The 21,333-nt window shown below is 35.6% G+C and overlaps 1 protein-coding gene across 3 annotated transcripts in view; it reads right to left on the reverse strand.

Moving 5' to 3' along the window:
- The window catches only part of LOC138708747 (talin-1-like), an 86,809-nt gene extending 78,135 nt beyond the window's left edge, over positions 1–8,674 (reverse strand). The window contains exons 1-4 of one of the 3 annotated variants that reach the window (XM_069838883.1): positions 8,540–8,674; positions 3,678–3,825; positions 2,411–2,508; positions 586–715 (exon numbers count right to left, since the gene is read on the reverse strand). In XM_069838883.1, coding sequence (XP_069694984.1) covers positions 586–715; positions 2,411–2,508; positions 3,678–3,813 — 364 coding nt within the window. In that variant the 5' untranslated portion in view covers positions 3,814–3,825; positions 8,540–8,674. Of the gene's footprint in view, positions 1–585; positions 716–2,410; positions 2,509–3,677; positions 3,826–8,263; positions 8,283–8,369; positions 8,506–8,539 lie in introns of those variants that run through there. The other 2 variants (XM_069838884.1, XM_069838885.1) reach the window with 2 other exon arrangements.
- Positions 8,675–21,333: the final 12,659 nt, after the last annotated feature.

Genomic DNA, 21,333 nt, shown 5'->3' on the forward strand with positions numbered 1-21,333 from the left:
ATAGTAATGATAGTCATACCTAAATTAAATTAAATTATTAAACTCGATCACAATTATAACTTCAATTTGACTGCGCCCATAAGCATTGTAGCCTAAGCACATAAGCATTGACATAAACATTACCGTAAGACGTTAACATGAAAGTTTGCAAACTCCAAACTTCCATGATTATGCTTACGTGATTTGCAAACAGAACACAATCGTGGAGCGCCGAAGTATACGACCACAGTCTAGTATATACAGTCGCGAAGCTCAATACGTAGTAAATATGCAAACATTAGGTAGTTGCTCACCACTAGGATCGCTAATATCGCCTCATTACAGGCAATGCAAAATAGAACCGTCACAGTCTATTGTTTCTAACACCCCCAAAACTCAAGCTTCGTGACTGTATATAGTAGACTGTGATACGGCAGAATATGAGGAAATGGCGTCGTTGTTATGTTTCCATGGTTACCAAGTATCTTTGCGGTTATGTTTATGTTCCCATCGTGAATGCTCTTGATTTAACGGTGAAACATAACCGCAAAGATACTTGGTAACCATGACTGTTAACAGAACTGACACAAGCCACACGAGTCTCACCGATTTTGGTGCATATGACCACCATGAGGCTGGCAACAGCCTGGCTGTCGTCGACCAGCAGCGTCTTCACAGTGCCGTCCAACATGCGCACCCGCAGTGGCCTCATCTTCTTGCGGTACTCCAGCAAGTCCTGGAACAAGAAGCCAGGCCCTGTGTGCAGTAGCTGACGGTGGGTTTGAAAGTTGAGGAGGCCAAGACGTGAATGATGAGAATATAAAAATATAAGGTCGTGGCGTACCTCAGTACCAAGCGCAGAATTTATAGATTAAAATTAGGTTTTCCAATTTATGTTTTAGGATTTTAAATCTTATGTTTAGGAATTTATATGATTTTACGGGGAAAAAATAAAAATAAAGAACATACGGTTAATATTATTACAACGACTTGGTAAAGATTGCCTCTCTTTAGGACACTCTAAGTCCTAACCTACGAATTAGCTCTTTGAATTTAATAATGTTACTCTTTGCTACATAAAACGAACAAGAAAAACAATATTTCGAGAGTAACGAGATAGCAACAAAATTGATTCGAACCTAAGAATCCGGGGCTTGCTCATTACTATTACATAGACTAATTTTACAGCAAATTAACTGGACGTTCCTCTTTCTTCGCAAACCGATCAATTAGGTCACAACATACTGAACAACTGCTACTAGAAGAAGCTAGAGACAAATCTGCATTTGTTTCTAAACTCTCGATATTTTTAAAATACTGTATAATTCAATTCAATTCAATTTAATTTATTTGGCCATTAGAAATACAGTTTTAGGCTTCGTCAGAATACATTGAAAAACATATAAATACATTTTAAAAAACACTAATAAAAGAAACAGTAGCCTAAAATTTAAATAATTAAATGAAAACCTGAAGTAATTTGAAACTTTTAGATTAAAGAAAACTAACTAAATTGCAATTAAACTTATTTATTAAAATGCAATTTCATACAAATTTGTGTTGAAAAACTCAGCAACAGAATAAAAAGGATTATTTAATAACCAATTGTAAAATCTTGTTTTGAAGCTATTGATTGGTAATTTATAATATTGACTGGGGAGCTTACCTATTTTCATCCCCATAATTAAAAAGTTTGTGTTGCTCTTATGTAATCTACGATATGGAATATTAATTTCTTCACTATTTCTAATTTCATGATCATGTATATTGACCACTAATGAGTAATTGTCGATATTTTGTTGAGTGTAAAGTACTAGATCTTATATATACAAATTTATGATTGTTAAAATCCGTGACTGTCTGAAAAGTGGCCGACAATGTTCCAGATAGTTTGATTTACATAAAATTCGAATGGTTTTCTTTTGTAAAATCAACACGCTTCCAAGTAAATACATCTCGTAACACAAAAGAATAAAATAACAAGAACACCCGCAAACAAGAGAAAATCTAACAATGTAAATGAAAACTTTTACGCAGGGAGAGAAAACTAACAACACATGACTCAATTTTCTAAAACCACGAAGAGAGAAAGAGAGAGAGCTTCCCAATACAGCCGAAACCAGCCGAGACAATTTAATTTTTCAGCACGAATTATTTGTACTATCTACAGTATAGCGAGCAGGCATCACCAACTGAATGTGGTCGACTTTACGTAACTTACATCTTAGTCATAGTGAATAGTAAAATTAATATAAAATGAAAAATGTTCGTCATTTGCTATAACTTGTCTGTGAACTTAATTCAGCTGGAATTATTACTGCCATATTGTGTTATGGTAAAATGTTAGGGGAGGCACGGCCTCCCTTGCCTCTCCTGAAAATCCACGGCTGCCTTTGTGGCACGGAGACATTACGTGGCACATGGCACTCACCCCATTCTTGAGGATGTAGTAATCGAGTTTTTGGATCGGCTCGAGCCAAACACCCTTCGTTAGGTCCTCGTCGGCCAGGAACAGACCATAGTCCTGGGCTGCAACACAAAGACTGGGTTTAAAGCACTCATATTAAAGTGCTAGAGAACCTAGACACTGCTCCGTCGATGTAGGAGAAAGTCAATGTCCACCTACTTAAATATAACACTGGGAGCAAGTCCCCTGCAAACAGCAAGCGGTAGAGCATGAAAGTCGAGGAATATTATGGACAGGAAAACTTCGATCATACAGGAATGGGTATTTAAGAGGTGTTAATTCATTATTACAAACTGAATCTGTTACAACGGTAATACACATTAATTTTATTTCCTAGAATGTATCTACCTGTAAAATACAAGGTAATAATTTTGTATCAACAAAAGCTGACCTAAATAAGGGTTCAATAGATCGGCCTACTAATCAATTCACAATGAACAATGATTAAAAATAATGTGACAATTTGAAAGAAAAAAAAACATTAAGATAAATGATAAAAAACATAGGAAATCATTTACAATAAAAGTTTCTAAGTGATTACTAATTATAGCTAAGGTTGATTTTAACACATGAGGTCCTATGGCATCAATCGTTGCATCAGAAATTTTAAATTATGTTGATTTAAATCTATACTAATAATAAATCTGTAGCCGAAATTTTTCTGGTAATTTTCGCTTTTCCAAAAATAATTGCACCTAACATATATAATTAACCACCCTGAAACCGAAAATCGCATTTTTGAAATTTTTGTCTGTCCGTCTGGATGTTTGTTACCTTTTCACGCGATAATGGCTGAACCAACTTATATGAAAATTGGAATATAAATTAGGTTCGTTATAACTTAGATTTTAGGCTATATGGCATTCAAAATACTTTATTTAAAAGGGGGGTTATAAGGGGGCTTGAATTAAATAAATCGAAATATCTCGCTTATTGCATTGTCACTGGAAAGTAATACATTGTCACTGGATGTAGTAATACATTTTTACTAGTTTAACAATACTAGTCAATCAATTGTCGGCGCGAAAATCCATTTTAAAATTTGACAATCGATTTGACGACTGTCATAATCGCTGGCATTAATGAAATGGAGGAAAAGAACTCTTTGACAATCGTTATATTTGACATTTTTGTCACAGTACCTTAGTTAGTGAAAAGGTTAATACTGTAAAGTAATAGCTTAGTGTGTATTCAACAGTACATTGCAGTAGAAACTGTTCCGGAAACTTACGCTGGCCCTGATCCGCTTCGGAGATCTTCTTGCGAATAACTCTGCACGCGTCGTAGACAGTCGTCGTGGGATCGAACTGCAGAGTCTTCGTCACATTCTTCTCAACAACGTTGATTCGTAGCGACAATGTCGCCATGTTACCTCTTTCCTGCAACAAAACATCACGAATGACGTATATGACAACAAAACAGTGTCGGACAGGCCAGTATTTAAGCGTGGGCTACATGGTGGGCCCAGGGTGGCAAAATTTTGAGGAAAGAGAAAAAATCGAGCTATCCTGAATTTCGGACACACTGCAACCAGCAGGACAACCTTCCTACTCCGTTCTCAAGGTTATTTATCCTTATTTCAATGTGTTTTCGCTTGTAATAGGCCTATTTGCAAATGTTTTTTTTTCCCCGTTGTTGGTAACTCTACAGCATCTATTAGATGCTTCATGGTTGAGCTAACAGATGGAGTTACTTGTCAACAATGTGACGCTGAAACGTGTGTTCAGGTTACTGCCCAGCGACAGTCCTGATGTATTTTTTATATTTTTGATGACTGGTTAATTAATATTAACCCGGCACACTCACAATCACACTCACATTCATACAAATTTTCAGACATAGTAGCGTAATGTTAAATTTTTCTCTGGCCCATGGGCGCAGCACTATATGAATATTGGCTGCATGTACTTTTTTTTATTTTAGTAGGTTATTTTACGACGCTTTATCAACATCTAAGGTTATTTAGCGTCTGAATGAGATGATGATAATGCCGGTGAAATGAGTCCGGGGTCCAGCACCGAAAGTTACCCAGCATTTGTTCTTATTGGGTTGAGGAAAAACCCCGGAATAAACCTTAACCAGATAACTTGCCCCGACCGGGAATCGAACTCGGTACACTTGGTTTCGCAGCCAGACGCGCTAGCCGTTACTCCACTGGTATGGACGTACTATTATCACTCCATTCAATATGAATGCTCAAGCGCTAATAGTCATTTTACGTATAATTAGAGTTCAAAGCATACGGTTTATTTTGGAGATGCAACGACGATTATTACCCATGGTATTGCAGCTTGTTTTATTCATGGTCACGATTTCATGGCCATCTAAACCGATCAAAATCAACAAAGCGTTACGAAAAGTTGAATGCTAAATCTTGGTGAAATGGGTACTACATAAACTTCAGAATAATACGAGCTAAAATGTAAATGTTGTTGTTTAGTTAACTGTCCGAGGACAGGTCTGAACCTCACAAGTAATACCAACAAGGCATCACTTATGAGGCAACTAGGCTAGGAGATAATGGGGTAGGGTGGCCAGTTTCTTTCTCTCTCCATTGCATACATCGCCGACTAGCTACATATTACACTAGTCAGACTTCAGATGCATACAAACAATTGTGAAGGTACGGCTAGTGAAGGAATATAAAATTAAAATCTTATATTGCAAAAAGAATGACTTAAACTCTTTTATCCGCCCGCCGAAGATTTCTTCTCATCAATTTTATTTCACTTGCAGCATTCACTCAAACGTCCTCTTCAAGATGGATGGTAATTGTATAATGTTTGCCACCATAACATTGCCCTTAATGCGCCATGGGGTAATCTACAGCGCACCACGATTCTGATTATAGAAGAGAGTGAACGCAAAATGCGTTAAGTCCATTTTTATGAAAGGACTGGGCTAGTTTTTTTATCCACTGATCTACGGACTGAGTGAGTTTTCAAGTGACATGCACAACAACACTGACTTTTAGACAAGGATTGGCGTTGTTTTGGAAGAAAACAAGCTTAAAATATAATGATAGAGATCTTAAACATAATAACACGTGTGTATTTAATAAATCATAAAAATGACCAAATGGACTCCGCGAATTTTGAGATCACATTCTTCAATTGTCACTGAAGCAATGTTAAAATGTCGCTAGAGAAACCCGGATACCCGCGAATATCCCCACCAAACATCGCCTTTATCCACCACAATTTTACTTGGACACACCGGGATTCAAACCATTGGCGAAGCGTGAAATCAACACCAAGGCATGCACTATGCAATTGGGCGTGGCTAGACATTCTTTGTTTTTATTATTATTATTATTATTATTATTATTATTATTATTATTACTATTATTATTATCCGCTGGCGGGCTTATGTGAGGGCGGCAATGAACCTTCGGGTTCCTTAAAAGCCATTTGTAAGTAAGTATTATTATTATTATTATTATTATTATTATTATTATTATTATTATTATTATTATTATTATTATTATTATTATGCAGAATAAAGTTACATTGTTTAACTTTCAAAATTTAATTCTGTGGACTACCAGTATATTTATTCGTTTATGTGAAATCCAATCGCTGTTAATTTAATTACTGGTCAGTCCTGAGAACATATCATTTGCTTTTCCTCGAAGTTCGAATGCCGGAAATGTTTTAATTTAAGTTTTCTCACACTGACACACCTCGTTACAGTCATCCATTTTTACATTAAATAAAACAACAAATACAACTTTATCATGGCAATGATCTCAACGAACCTTGAGTAATGCACGTGTCACGAAATCAAGCTACACTGAAAGCTGAATTGTTAATGGTAAGTAACGGTGTCGATTTTGCTGTTGTGCTGAACAATATCATTGTCGGCCTACCTTTTACATCCATCAAAAGAATAATTAAAAATAAATATAAAATCAAGCAAAACCAAGCACTATATACCAAAGCCAAAGATAAAAAATGGAGCACTTTAATAAAAAAAAAACAGAAATTATTCCAGAAATCCCACGTAAATCTGCAGTAGCAAAATTCAGACTGCTTACAGAACACGATTATTTGGCCAAACACTTGAATAAAATAGGGATTTACACAAATCCAAATTGCCCTCTATGCAACAAAGAAGAAGAAATGACTGAAGATCATCTCATAACCTGTGAAGTTCTACCTGATGGATCCACCACAGAGAAATATTGGAGAGCAAGAACGCTAATGGCTTCGTTGCCAAAGCCCGGCATTAGATAACAACAACAACAACAACATATCATTGTCGGAATAACCATACAAAATAAACGGTCAAGCTGGCAGAAATATGTAAGATAGTCCACCACTACTGTATAGCATGCATCTTTACTCTTAGCTTTTATGGCATCCAAACTGACTGGTATTTCACCCTGACATACCTTTTCTCTGCACGGCGCTTTTCTGAGATCTGTAAACGGTAATACACCCCGAGGCTTCAGAAAGCATTTTTGTTGAATACTGCATACAATATATATATATATATATATATATATATATATATATATATATATAACTGCATGTAGTCTAACCTGTTATATTTAAACTAAATACAGCAGTATTTAACATTTTTGATGAAAATAAAACGCGGAAAATAAATGTAAATATAATAATAATAATAATAATAATAATAATAATAATAATAATAATAATAATACTTACTTACTGGCTTTTAAGGAACCCGGAGGTTCATTGCCGCCCTCACATAAGCCCGCCATTGGTCCCTATCCTGAGCAAGATTAATCCAGTCTCTATCATCATATCCCACCTCCCTCAAATCCATTTTAATATTATCCTCCCATCTACGTCTCGGCCTTCCCAAAGGTCTTTTTCCCTCCGGCCTTCCAACTAACACTCTATATGCATTTCTGGATTCGCCCATACGTGCTACATGCCCTGCCCATCTCAAACGTCTGGATTTAATGTTCCTAATTATGTCAGGTGAAGAATACAATGCGTGCAGTTCTGTGTTGTGTAACTTTCTCCATTCTCCTGTAACTTCATCCCTCTTAGCCCCAAATATTTTCCTAAGCACCTTATTCTCAAACACCCTTAATCTATGTTCCTCTCTCAAAGTGAGAGTCCAAGTTTCACAACCATAAAGAACAACCGGTAATATAACTGTTTTATAAATTCTAACTTTCAGATTTTTTGACAGCAGACTGGATGATAAAGGCTTCTCAACCGAATAATAAGAGGCATTTCCCATATTTATTCTGTGTTTAATTTTCTCCCGAATATCATTTATATTTGTTACTGTTGCTCCAAGATATTTGAACTTCTCCACCTCTTCAAAAGATAAATTTCCAATTTTTATATTTCCATTTCGTACAATATTCTGGTCACGAGACATAATCATATACTTTGTCTTTTCGGGATTTACTTCCATCCCTCTTACTTGCTTCAAGTAAAATTCCCGTGTTTTCCCTAATTGTTTGTGGATTTTCTCCTAACATATTCACGTCATCCGCATAGACAAACAGCTGATGTAACCCGTTCAATTCCAAACCCTATCTGTTATCCTGGACTTTCCTAATGGCATACTCTAGAGCAAAGTTAAAAAGTAAAGGTGATAGTGCATCTCCTTGCTTTAGCCCACAGTGAATTGGAAACGCATCTGACAGAAACTGACCTATACGAATAATAATAATAATAATAATAATAATAATAATAATAATAATAATAATAATAATAATAATAATAATAATAATAATAATAATTTCAATTATAGAGTATGTGTTTTTTAAAATAACAGGGCATGCAGTGCATGTTCAGAATATTCGCCACTGATTCAAACCCAGGTTACCAGCGTGGAAAGCCTACGTTCCAGCCGTTCGGCAAAGTTGCGCCAGTGAATATCTGATATAGCCTACATTACGAAGAACAACACGATATAAGTAACAATAAATTACGTCGTCGGAGATAATGGAGCCCAACACACTGTTACTGCAAAATCTTCTTCACAATCCAATCACCACAGAAGCCTCAATATTTTGGAGCTCTGACGAACACCCTGTTGCTCCACGAGAAGCATGGAGATCGTCTTCCTTAGCTTTCAGTGTAGGCCTACACAGATACGTACCTTGTTGCAAGCAGTGTCCTCTGCTCTTTAAGTCTGATGCTCGACTTAGCCAGGCCCTTATCGCCGGACGCGGATGTCCGGCATTGTGGATTCCTTGTCTGTGAGGCAACGAGCGGGGAGTGACGCAATGTGCGCAGGTACGTGCCGCATTTGATACAACAATGCTGCACTTCGAGATTCTGATGGACATGCACGATTTCAACATCACCAGCAGTGTTGCCAACCGTACGATCGTACGATTCAACCCACAGATACCGTTGCCGCAAAATGTACGACCTTATCGACAAACAGAAAAATACATGTCGAAAAGGACTTAAAATCGTTACAATTTAAGACATTTGGAATGTTATATAGGCCTATTCATTTATGAAGTATTATATTTCACTTAAGCATTTAAAGTAGCTTCTGCGTTATAAATGCTGTACAGTCCAATGATAACGCTCTCCTATGTCTGCAGGTCCAGGGGACAGCTTGATTTTCGTAGACTAAACATTATTATAGGGACGCGTTAAGAAATCAAGACAAGTATAGATGAGGAGCGGAGACCTGGCGTGTGAGCTGTGCGAAAGGCGAAAGAATGAGCTATCAGAAAGAGAGTTTGTATCATGCTGTTAATATTATTCGACTCTACCGACACGGAAGTTCATCTCAGACTAAAACTTATATTTCCCCTCCATTCCCATTGGTGTTATAGCCACGGGGGCGCATGATAAGTTCACAGGACAGGTCTTGCCTGCTCTGCTGTACAGTGTCCATTTCTTCTTGCTATCAGGGGCGGTTATTCAGGTGAAGTAGGTGAAGTACCATTTCACCTATTTACGCGTAAAACACAATTTTATCTCGTATTAATAATTAATTCTAGTTATTACCGGTTCCGTTTTTTCTAAAATAAAAAAAAAAGTTTTATTTTCAGTCGTTATTAATAGTGTTTAGTTATATAAATAGTACCTGTAACCGTCCGCTGAATAGAATAATGTCAACTGTTACGAGCGCCGAGCGGTGTCTATTGGAACCTATAATACTGTAGAAGTGAAAATATTTGGACTCCCATTCTCATACAGCACTTTGTTTCCATGGTAACGTGACGTCACGCACTAAAGAAAGATTGTATGAGTGAAGTGCGTTACTGAGTCTTTCAGTTACGGAGAACTGTCAGACTTGTTGTGGGTGGAGTAACCAGTTTGCAGATCTAACGGTGGAGAAGGGTTGAACCTGGTCTCCAAGGCCAGGGGCTATTGTTGAAGGGCTGTGAAATTTTACAGTATGTAGGCCTACTACCTGACTCGAGAAAAGTATCCTCATTCCTTGTGTCTAAGCAGCCAGCCTGGCAGCGGTAAATTAGCTGGCTATATGTTATTTTATCAGGAATGCACGCCACATACATTCGTAAAGTTTAAAAGTTGTTTCCCGCCGCGTGTATTATTTTTTCTCATGAGTTTGCCAGTTTTGTCCCAGCTCTTGTACTTGAAAGTTTAACGCGCGCGTGAATGTACACATGTAGTTTAGTACTTATTAACTTATTATTTACTAGCCGTACCCGTGCGCTCCGCTGCACCCGTTAGAAATAAATATAAAGTAATTACATAATTAAAATAGGACATCTGATCCAGGGAACATTCGTGTTTGATAGAAGGATAAATCGTTTAATATGTTACTTAATTTAAATTGCATCCAAATAATTAAAATGCGATCATTTTGGTCCAGAGACACTCATTTGGTGCAATGACAATTCCTTTAACACGTTTCTAATTTTTATTACATGCAACCATAGTTTAATGAAGATTGACAACATTAATGTGTATATTTTATTTTACTTCTTATAGGTTTCCATTGAATTATGGTAATAACTTAATTTTAACCATTGTTTTCTACGTATTCAGTAAAGGTGCTTGGCCCACTATGGTTCTGAACCCTTCAAATAACTTAAATTATATTATATAATATTACATTACATATATTATATTATATTATATTATATTATATTATATTATATTATATTATATTATATTATATTATATTATATTACATTATAGCATTATGTCCATCTAGAGAAACTACACTTTTCAGTGGTGAAATAATAATTAATTATACAAATCGGTTAATTTAGCATCCGATATTACTTCATACAAACACAGAAACATTCTCTGTAGGCTATCTTTCATAGCTTTCGATTGTTGCTGTCCAAGGCCCCTTATAGACGAAGTCATTTGTTTTTTATTTCATTATACGGCCTTAGATGGCAGTTATTTTAATTTTAAAACTCATTTATCTCATTAAATATCAGTCCTATCAAAATTTTTCAGGGAATAAAACTTATCGCAAATTATTTTTAAAGAAACTTTTGTTATGTAACATTTTTTATGAAAATCAATAATAAGCGAGATATTTCGATTTATTTAATTCAGGTCCCCTTATAACCCCCCTTTTAAATAATGTATTTTGAATGCCATATAGCCTAAAATCTAAGTTACAACGAACTTAATTTATATTCAAATTTTCATCGAAATCCGTTTAGCCATTATCGCGTGAAAAGGTAACAAACATACAGACAGACAGACAGACATACAAACAAAAATGTCAAAAAAGCGATTTTCGGTTTCAGGGTGGTTAATTATATATGTTAGGACCAATTATTTTTGGAAAATCGAAAATTACCAGAAAAATTTCGGCTACAGATTTATTTATTAGTATAGATTAATGATACGTGTATATAGTGTATTAATCCTACATTGCAGTGTATATTGTATGTTTAATCACTATAGTGCTATTATTCAAATACTCAAGTACCAATACCCGCAAAATATTAATAAATGAGTGCGAAATATGTATCCCGGAAATGGCACGGTTTGTAATATATTGGAAATGCCGTTTTACAGACATAAATATGAGGATGGAAAAGATGTTTTAAATTCTGGACATCCTACAATTCCATTTGTTCTTTGTTCTAAAAAGTACTAAAAATAGAGAAGTTTTATGAAATAACTTAAATTATTCCAATGAAAGAAGCTTTTCTCTTTGATAGGCTAAGATTAAAAATTTCATTCTGAATGCTACATCACAGGAGAGACTTTCATCATTAGCCCCATAGCTTTGCATAGAGATATACTGGCCACCCCCAGTTAAACTCAGACATTTAACCCTTCTCCGGGCAACCTACTTTTGTAACGTTGATGGGCAAGGAGGGTCCCGGACCCTCATGCCATTTTAATACATTGACATAAGAAAATAATTTTATTGTACACAATATTAATCTTCTTTAATAATGATATTATTATAGTGACCAAAGTATCCATGATAATATACATAAATGATATAATTTTAGTAGTTTTTTCATGCGATAAAAGAAACATGTTTAGTGTATGATCTACAATTTCTACATAAAAATGCAAATGGCCAGCGATTTGTACGTCTCTTGCACGCATATGCATTCACTAATGATCGAGTGTGTCAATATCTCCTTTTGTGCTATGACAGTGAAGAATAATTTGTGGTTTCTTTTCTTCTTCCGAAATGGTTTTTGTGTGGTGCATTGCAGAAAGAACAACAACTGCCTTATTTTGTTTTGGTACATTGAAACCAGTGTTACATATTTTGTAAATCCGAAGATGGATGAATACTCTGGCAGTCTTTTATTTGGCTGAAACTCAGGAGAGATGAATATACATATTTTTTTGTGTACTGTTTCAACTAAGGTGAGACCATTACTGAGGAGATTCTCAGCGAGTTCTTTGTCAGTAAAGTAGTTATCGCAAGTTACATTTCTGTTTGTTCTTTGATAAGACAGTGTTTCTACAAACCTTCGACCTACTGCAGAGTGAACCCATACACATTTTTCTTTTCTGGTGTATAGCAGACCATTTAGGGGATAGAAGGTTTTGGAGTCACAAGTCCACCATACTTTCAAGCCATATTTGTCAGGTTTTGATGGCATGTTTCAGGGTCATATTGTGGCTCTAAATGATGATTACCAGGGAACGGATTTATATGGACTAAAAATATATGAAATATGTAAATATACATGTAGTTATTTTTACCAAAATATGGAATTAAATATGGATTTTTACCAAAATATGGAATTAAATATGGACTTAAAATTATAAAAAAATGACTATGTACGTTAAATATTGGTACATTTTAATCAAACTAAACAAAAAATATAATGGACGTACCTTATCTTCCAATGTAGTTTCAACAAAACACAATTTTTATTGTCTGTTACCATAACAATAGGTTACAAACATTTCTTTCAAGTGCTGAAAAGTGAATCTTCTTCTATTGTCTCTGAGGATAGATTTATACTGACTAAAAGAGCGTTCGACGTCACAAGAAGTAACTGGTACATAATTCAATTTCACAATGTCTGCTGGGGATAAGTCCAAGTTAATCTTCACTGTTGATTCACCACTCATCACAGCAACAACCTTTTGTAGTTCTTCATATCCAGGGTTTTTTGAAAGTGCAGTGTCCACCTTAGCTCTTACTGCATCTGCAACTTTACCTCTACCACGATTCAGTTGTTCCACAGTACTATTTATAATTTCAAAACTTTCAGATAGTGAAAGGTGCCTATTTTGGAGACTTTTGAGCGTTTTTATGATGCATGAAAATGTATGCTGAATGTGAGCTAAGTCATTCTTCACACTTATGTCACAGGTAACTGTTTTCGCAGTATCAATTGAGACTGCATCTTCAGAGTCCAATGCAAGGAGAACATTGTTAATAGAGTCTATATGTTCAGCATAATATTCAACTGCTTCTAGCCATGTACCCCATCTAGTTAAAATTGGCTTTGGTGGCAATGGAATTTCAGGGTACATTTCTTTCAACACGTTAACTCTACTGGGAGCTTTGAGAAATACTTTTTTCACTGATGAAATCAACAAATCTACTTTAGGGAAATTGTCTCTGACCACTTCTGCCACACGATGAAATGCATGCGCCACACAAGTAAAATGAGTCAATTTAGGATATACAACAGATAATGCTTGTCCAGCTTTGACCATATAAGGGGCAGCATCGCTAATAAAGAATAACACATTATCGTACATAATACCCTTTGGCCACAGGATACCCATAGCTTCGTTGAACAGTTTAACTATAGTTTTGTTATTGCACTTTTCTAGAACATCACAATGTAAAAGAATTCGTTCAGAATATTGTTCACTTAACAAACCGATAACTACATTACCAACAAGTCTACCTTCTTTGTCGGGAGTCTCATCAATGGAAACCCAAATTGAACTATCTTTAATTTCATCTCTTATCTTCTGTATTGTCTCATCGTAGATGGATGGAGCATACGTCTTCCTAAGTGTTGACTCATCCGGGATTGTATGTTGAGTATATTTTTCAAGGAATTCCCTGAAGACCTTATTCTTTAGTTTGTAGAGAGGAATATCAGCAGAGATGAGAGAACGGCACAGGTCGATGTTAAACTCAGATCTTACATTCGATGTTGTTGGTTGTGTTAAAAACAATTGTCTCTGCTTGGAATTTAGTTGTTTGTTGGCCTGATGTTTACTAGTTGTAATGTGTTGTTGCACCAGGAACTTTTGTGTAGATGATACTGCACACTGACACAAATTACAAAATAATATTTTATTGTCAGTTGATAAACCATCTTCTTTAAATTCTGAAATGTAACTTGTTAGTTTTGATTTTAACTTGACTGAATGACGTACTTTTGGCATATTTACCGTCTTTATAGTATGATTTACAAAACTGAACCTATGTGTACTCTGACTGGCATTTAACTGTTGAGCTGCACAACTGAAGTCTGTTAAAAATTTTAAATTAAATTAATACAGTTTTGTAACTTACTTTCCCATTGTTGATAGGACTGCTAATTTTCAAATAACTCTGATGTTAAAGGGATTACTGAACATGTGTTTAAATCTCTATTGTTGAAATGTATTTTTAAAAGTTAATGGAATTTTGTTTTGTTTTATTGTTAAACCTAATATAATATGGACTGTTTTATATGAAATATGGAAAATATATGGAAATTAACGAAAATATGTACTAAACTCTAAAATATGGAAAAATATGGAAAATAAAAGTAGGATTTTTCAACCCTACACATTGTGAAACATAAAGATAATGCAAAATATAAATTATATTAGCTTTATAAGTAAATATGTATTTACATATAAATCCTTTCCCTGATGATTACTAACTTCTGATGCTTCACTCTGATGATCAGATTTGCTATTATCGGCGTTATTGTATGGCTCGTCTTTTCTTAGGTCAGGTTCTCTAAGCAAATCCTGAATGGATTCTTCACACAAGTACTTACGCTGAGTCTGTCAGAATATTTGACCTAACTACAACTCTTCAGTATAACAGCATAACTAAGATGCATTCAAATATACTGTAACATCTAAAGACCGTAGCTTTGTTTCTTTGACTTTCTTTGGCTTTTCCATAATAATTACTCCCATACAGAAATAAAGTATAGGTGAGAGATTCAGTCACTCTGTTATAAACTACACCGTATTACGGCTAGGATAACTTCACACTGACTTATTTATATTTATTACAATGCATAATTGGTCCATTTTTTAAAATGTCATTGTTGTTGAGCTTCGGAAATAATTTTGCCAACATTCCTTTGCCGTCAGATTATCATTGAATGGTTTGAAAGAGTGAAACCTCGTTACGAAGTGAGAAAGCCAACAAAATATGCTATGGTCCAATAGACCCTGCATGCCCGGTTAAGACTTTAAAGAAGTAAAAGTGTTCTAGAACATTTGTGCAAAATACTACGATATTTTCCTTCTCTCTAAATATAAAAAACACAATAATGAACAAAGTCATGTAATTTCAAGTAGGTAGAAATTATAGCTTTAATTTTATTCACAAAAATAGTAGTGCCAGGGCCCGACGGACCCTGGTTGCCCGGAGAAGGGTTAAACTCGACAGGTTTGCTGCTTTAAAAGATAGAAGGATTGACTTGGTATGCAATAAATTGGGCGAGTCCTGAAATAAATTAATTTTCCTGTTTGCATGTGTTCTAGAACTAGTAAAATTGTACGTAGTTTACGAATAGTAGGCCTTCTCATTATAGTAGCAAAATTGTTCATGTATTTGTGTATGTGAACAACACTTCACCTATTTTCTTTACGACGGGCTATTAAAAAATGTTGCGCATTTGGGAAAAATATTCTTCCTTCATTTATTTCCAAACATCTTAGATATGATCTCTCCTACCTCTCAATAGTTTAAACGTAATTACTGTTATCACATAAGAATGTAAGGTACTAGTATGTTGGATGTGTGTAATGTTTTGGGAACTCTGGAACAGGAAAAAATAAATATATACGGTATATATACATTGGAACATGAAACAGTCTGAAACAGTACTTCCTTGTGCCAGTCGTGTTTTGTGCATGGGTAGTAAGAAATTAGGTGCGTGTAAGTTCTGACGTGAAATAGTGGTAATGGAATCAGTACTGGTTTTAGCAAGCTCTATTCCCAAAAATCTACATTGGGCGTACTTATATAAAATATGGAAAAAAAAATATACCTGTATAGAAAATTATGGTAAATTGTTCAGAAATTTACGTAAAGCTTGGTTGTCCGCCGATGGAACAAACTGCGAAAGGGCTAGATATAGATTCTGATTCTTCTGTTCCTCCTAAGGATAAAGATGGCGATGCCTTCCATTTTTAAACATCCTCCTAATGTAAACAGAAAACGGTGTGTTTTAAAATCATTTTATACGCCCATATTTAATTTTTAGCAGCTATTTTCATATAAAAACTAAAAAAAAAAATAGTTTAAATAAAACATAGTGAAGTGGGTTCAGCTATGATAATCGAAATAGGCCTAAGTCTTATATTTATATGTGTGTACGATCCTTCAATGAAAAGTACGATAGTTTGTAAGCAATTGTGCGATTCAGCCAAGCCGCAGGGTTGGCAACGCTGATCCCCAGTAGTGCATGGGCACAGTGGGCAGTTGCCCGGGGACCCCACAAGCACAGGAGCCCCATGTTAATCTACGCACAAACCAGAATTTAACACTCATTTTCCAATCACCTGCCTCAGCATTAAAATCGCCTGCTAATTCGGTAGAAGGAGAAAAATTACGACTTGTAGCGAGACTTGGCATGTTTAATTAATAACGAGGAATGCGCACAAATGTGAAGATTGTATAGTTACTGCGCTGTTATTCTTTCCTGTAGTCCAGTGATGTCAAAGCAAGCGCATTTTTGTGACCTTGACGTCGTGCGCGGGCATCAAGCGCTAAGTATGGAAAGAGGAAGGGTTGTGTATATGAATAAGCAGCCTGTTGGATTAAGAAAACAGTGGTGCACAAACTTCAAACGGAACGTGAAATTTTATGTCGTTATTTTTATATGGCTTCTTTCTGTTTGATATTACCTATATTGTCTGTAAAACAAAAGTACTAATACCAATTTCTTAATATTGCAGTTGTGTTTTAAATGTTAATAACATAATAAAAAGTTAAGAAGGAATATTCATATAAATTCCATAGTAGTACAACTATACTGTACTAAATGGATCAAACACATCATTCATAAACAAAGTGATATCCCCAAAAAAGAGATTGAGTATGACATTGTTGGAATTGATATTGATGGTATCTTTAGCCTTATAAAAGTAATCAATAAACTAATCAAAACAATATTACAGTACAAAGCAAAGTTACCTACTATAGATGCTGTATATGTTTTAAGTGTAACTAATATTCCATAACAAAACTCTTGTTGCATTAGGCTTTCAAGGTGATATTGGTGCGCAACTTCCTATGATCAGTATATTAAATTATTTTCTCGAAATCTGCTGAAAATATAGAGCTGACAGTTTTACAACACATGAACACGTATCTATTGCTTATGATGTAACAGTAGTTGCTTTGTTAATTCATTTCCTTACAAACAATTTCCATGCGAATATTTTTAAAATTTTCAATACACTATCTTCAGTAATACGTATTTACGGTATATTAGATTTACAAAACATTTGTAAGGCTACTAAATAAATAGGCCTATACCTGAAAATTTCACTTTTCTATAAAAAAAATTGAAAAATATTTCTTTTGAATAAAAAAAATCAAACTTGTGAAAAATGAGCATTAAAATTAAAATTAAAACTTACATTCTTATAATGCACTTATACTTCTCAGACAAATCTAAAAATTACCATGGATACAGTTTTAATAAGTTCTCTTCCCTTCATCTATTGAATCAGTGCTGGCCATCCCTGAATATAGCTCGACCAAGCGGCATATACCACCTCTTTCGTCTGTCTCTTTCCTTTCCGCTGTAATGCGCTCAAGCTCTCCTGGGCTCTAAAGCGCGCGCTTGCTCCCATGGGCATCAATTGACATGACTGCTGTAGTCTTTCAGAAACCTTGTCCTGTTGGGACAAGGCGTGTTCGACATCCGAAGACCAGTGACTTCAAGCCAATTTTAAGGTAATTCTCGGTAAAGAAATTTCGCAAATGTATGTGTTGGACACTTGATGAATAATAAATAATTCATGGTAATTTCATAATGTGCGTTTGTATTATCTCAGTCAGTACATATTATTTCAATGTACCGAAGTACATATGATATTTCCATGCAGATATTCTGCGTCATCATACCATGAAAGAGTAATGGAACGGAGTGGCTTAGTGGATAAAGCATCAGCACGTAGAGCTGAAAACCCGGGTTCAAATCCCGGCGCCGGAGAGAATTTTTCTCCGTTCCATTACTCTTTCACCGTATGATGACGCAGAATATCTGCATGGAAATATCATATGTACTTCGGTACATTAAAATAATATATATGATTTAAGACGGCGCTTATTCCGTCGGATCCCGGCCAACTAGTCACTCATATCGAGTGCACCTCAGCACATGTGTGGACTTCGGTCCTGCGTTCATAGACATGTATGACGTAGTGCAGAGGGCGGCCACTAGAGGGAACCCAAGAGTTGGAGCTTAATCTGAGACGATTCTAACCGGCGTCGGGGTTGTATCCGGTGTGGCTTAGTGGATAAAGCATCAGCACGTAGAGCTGAAAACCCGGGTTCAAATCCCGGCGCCGGAGAGAATTTTTCTCCGTTCCATTACTCTTTCATCGTCAGTCAGTACGATTTACCAACTAAGTACCATTTTTATGTTGAGATTTTTTTTGCTCATGTTGTATTGTCCAAACCTTTGTAATGATTAATCTCCTCTGTACATAATATTTTTTAAATGTCAAAAAACTGATTTTGTTGGAGTGCATTTTATATATAATTTACATTTTTATTCCTGTGAGTGGTTGCGTTGGCAGGGTCTAGCGCACTACTTTTCCCGGAGCCCTATAGTAATGCTGTTAAGGCGGCTCTTATCCCAAAAGATGGGCTTCAGCATGAAAACTTCCAGTTAAAATACCGAAGAAAAATTTAATGTCTCTTAAACTTCGATAAGCAACACAAAAACTGAACTGAAGTGGTTCGGACAAGTACAAATGATAGAAATGGGCGAATCTATATATATATATATATATATATATATATATATATATATATATATATATATAATTTGAACTGGTAATGGAAATTACGGGAAAACGGCTGAATGGATTTTAATGAAGGACCCGTCATTTTGAAGCTTGGCATCCAAGGATTTTCAGAAAAATAGTAACTTTCAGTGAAGCGTTACTTTTCCTACTATAAGATACATTCTCAGTATCTCAAACGTAAATCTTTTTCGGTTATCTGCCAAAGTTTGTACTGTAGAAAGCTGCGCTCTACGTCGTGACGTGATAGGAGTAAAACGAAAAAAAAACCTAACATCATTGCAGTCTCTAAGAGACAGTCCTTTATTCTCGGGTGACTATATGTCCACTAATTTGCTGTTTATAATACACAATGTTCCATATCCGTTATTTTTACATAAAACTGATTTCCACTTCTGTTTTACACGTTCAGTAACCGGTGTACTTGATGTCTCATTAATTCTCTGCATCATTTTCTAAATTAATTTGAGGGCTTCCGGCATCTCTTGCTCTGACTTCTCTAACCGTGTAATAGTTTCAGACACAGTTTGTATGAAAACCAAATTATTCGTCAGAACCTTCAAATCCAGAGCGTTTTCCTTTGCATATTTGTTGGCATTCATTCTACAAATACACCCACTATACTCTTTACCACTATAATCAGTACGCCGTTATGCGGATTTCCCACTGAACTGCTCTATTGGGTCCGAAGTCTCGAAGCCTGGTTATCACCGTTAAATTATGCTTAAATCTCTTATAATGCTCATACTTTACATGTAAATTTTATTAAAGTTCAAAGACTAGGATGATTTGGAAATGTAAACCGAATGCAAAATGATAGACTTGCGAATAAGATCTACCAGTGGCAACCTCTAACGACTAGAGCAACAGGAAGACCAAAAAATAGGTGGAGGGATGACGTCATCCCTTTCTATCTAAGTCAGCAAAATTCAAACTACATAAAACAATTATAAGATCAATTGTTACATATGCATGTGAAACCTGGGTGCTGAAGGAACCAATAAAACAAAAGATTTTGATTTTTGAAAGGAAAATTTTGCTCTAGCCGGGTTTCTTCTACGTTGGTCTGCTCGTGCTCGTAATGAACCTGGTGACACTCTCAACTTGTGTGACAAAGAATGCAGTGGAAGACCACGTACTGCAACGGACTTTCTCCGACTATAAAAAGTAAATATCTTTCATTACAGAACTGGCAGAATCAGTGGAGCGTTCGCTGTGTACACAGGACCTCCAGCTACGGAAAACCACAAACATCTAACTAGTTCCGTGACTGGCATCGTGGCCCGGATGAGGATGCGGCTTCCTGCGTGAAGAATTGAATTCGAATTTTCCTTCAGTGTCGCATTAGGAGAATTCTCGAAATGAAAATGTGTAAGTTCGTGTGCACTGATGCAATATTAGATGAGCATTTACTTGTAATCCCACGCCATTAGCTTTATAAGTATAATGGAGATGAGAATATTGTGTAGGCTTATGTTGTGTGTATGTTGTAGGCTTATATTTGAGAAGCGATGTTTGTTTCCTTCTCAATAAATAGATTGGAATATGTTATTGAGGAACAGATTTAAATGACAAAATAGTACCGGTTATTTAGTCATAAACAGGCCGGAAATTGAGTTCATTGTTATCAATTTTTATCTATTGAAAGCAGTGGCGGCTCCTGCATATTTCTTAAGAGGAGTAAAGAAGTTAAAAGCACTAAATGACACCTTCTTGAATGAAACATGCTACAAATTAGCCTACATGCATACATATAAGACCAGGTAGTGTTGGAGTTATCCTTCCCTTCTGTATAGCAATAATCTGTTCTTGTAAACTGAGTTTTCTAAATTGTCCAAAATATATTATGTTTTCACTTCCATTCATTGTTGAATATTTTTAATTTTAATTGGTCAACTGTTACTATTATGTTGCGCCATGTTCAGTGTAGCGTCAAAATGGCAGACGGAAAACTCATTTCGCGTGTAGAAAATTGCGAAGAATTATATAATTTGAGGCGTTCCCATTACAGTAATCAAGTCGTTTCTTGCAAATATATTATGTAACCAATATTTCTTTCGTTTCTTCCTCTTCAATTAAGACGCATGAAGCAATTACAAATTCTTATTCGCTAACAGACGTAATTAATAGACCTAACCTCAACTTCTCTGCTTTCAGCAATGTCAATATCGTACGACGTCGTGTTTTAAACAGCTGATAGGAGAATCCGATGAGGCGATGAGGTGAAGCCGTTACAGTGAACGCTTACCCAGCGAATAGGGATTATAAAGAATGGAC

The sequence above is a fragment of the Periplaneta americana genome, chromosome 11 (assembly GCF_040183065.1).
Source record: "Periplaneta americana isolate PAMFEO1 chromosome 11, P.americana_PAMFEO1_priV1, whole genome shotgun sequence".
Taxonomy (NCBI): domain Eukaryota; kingdom Metazoa; phylum Arthropoda; class Insecta; order Blattodea; family Blattidae; genus Periplaneta; species Periplaneta americana.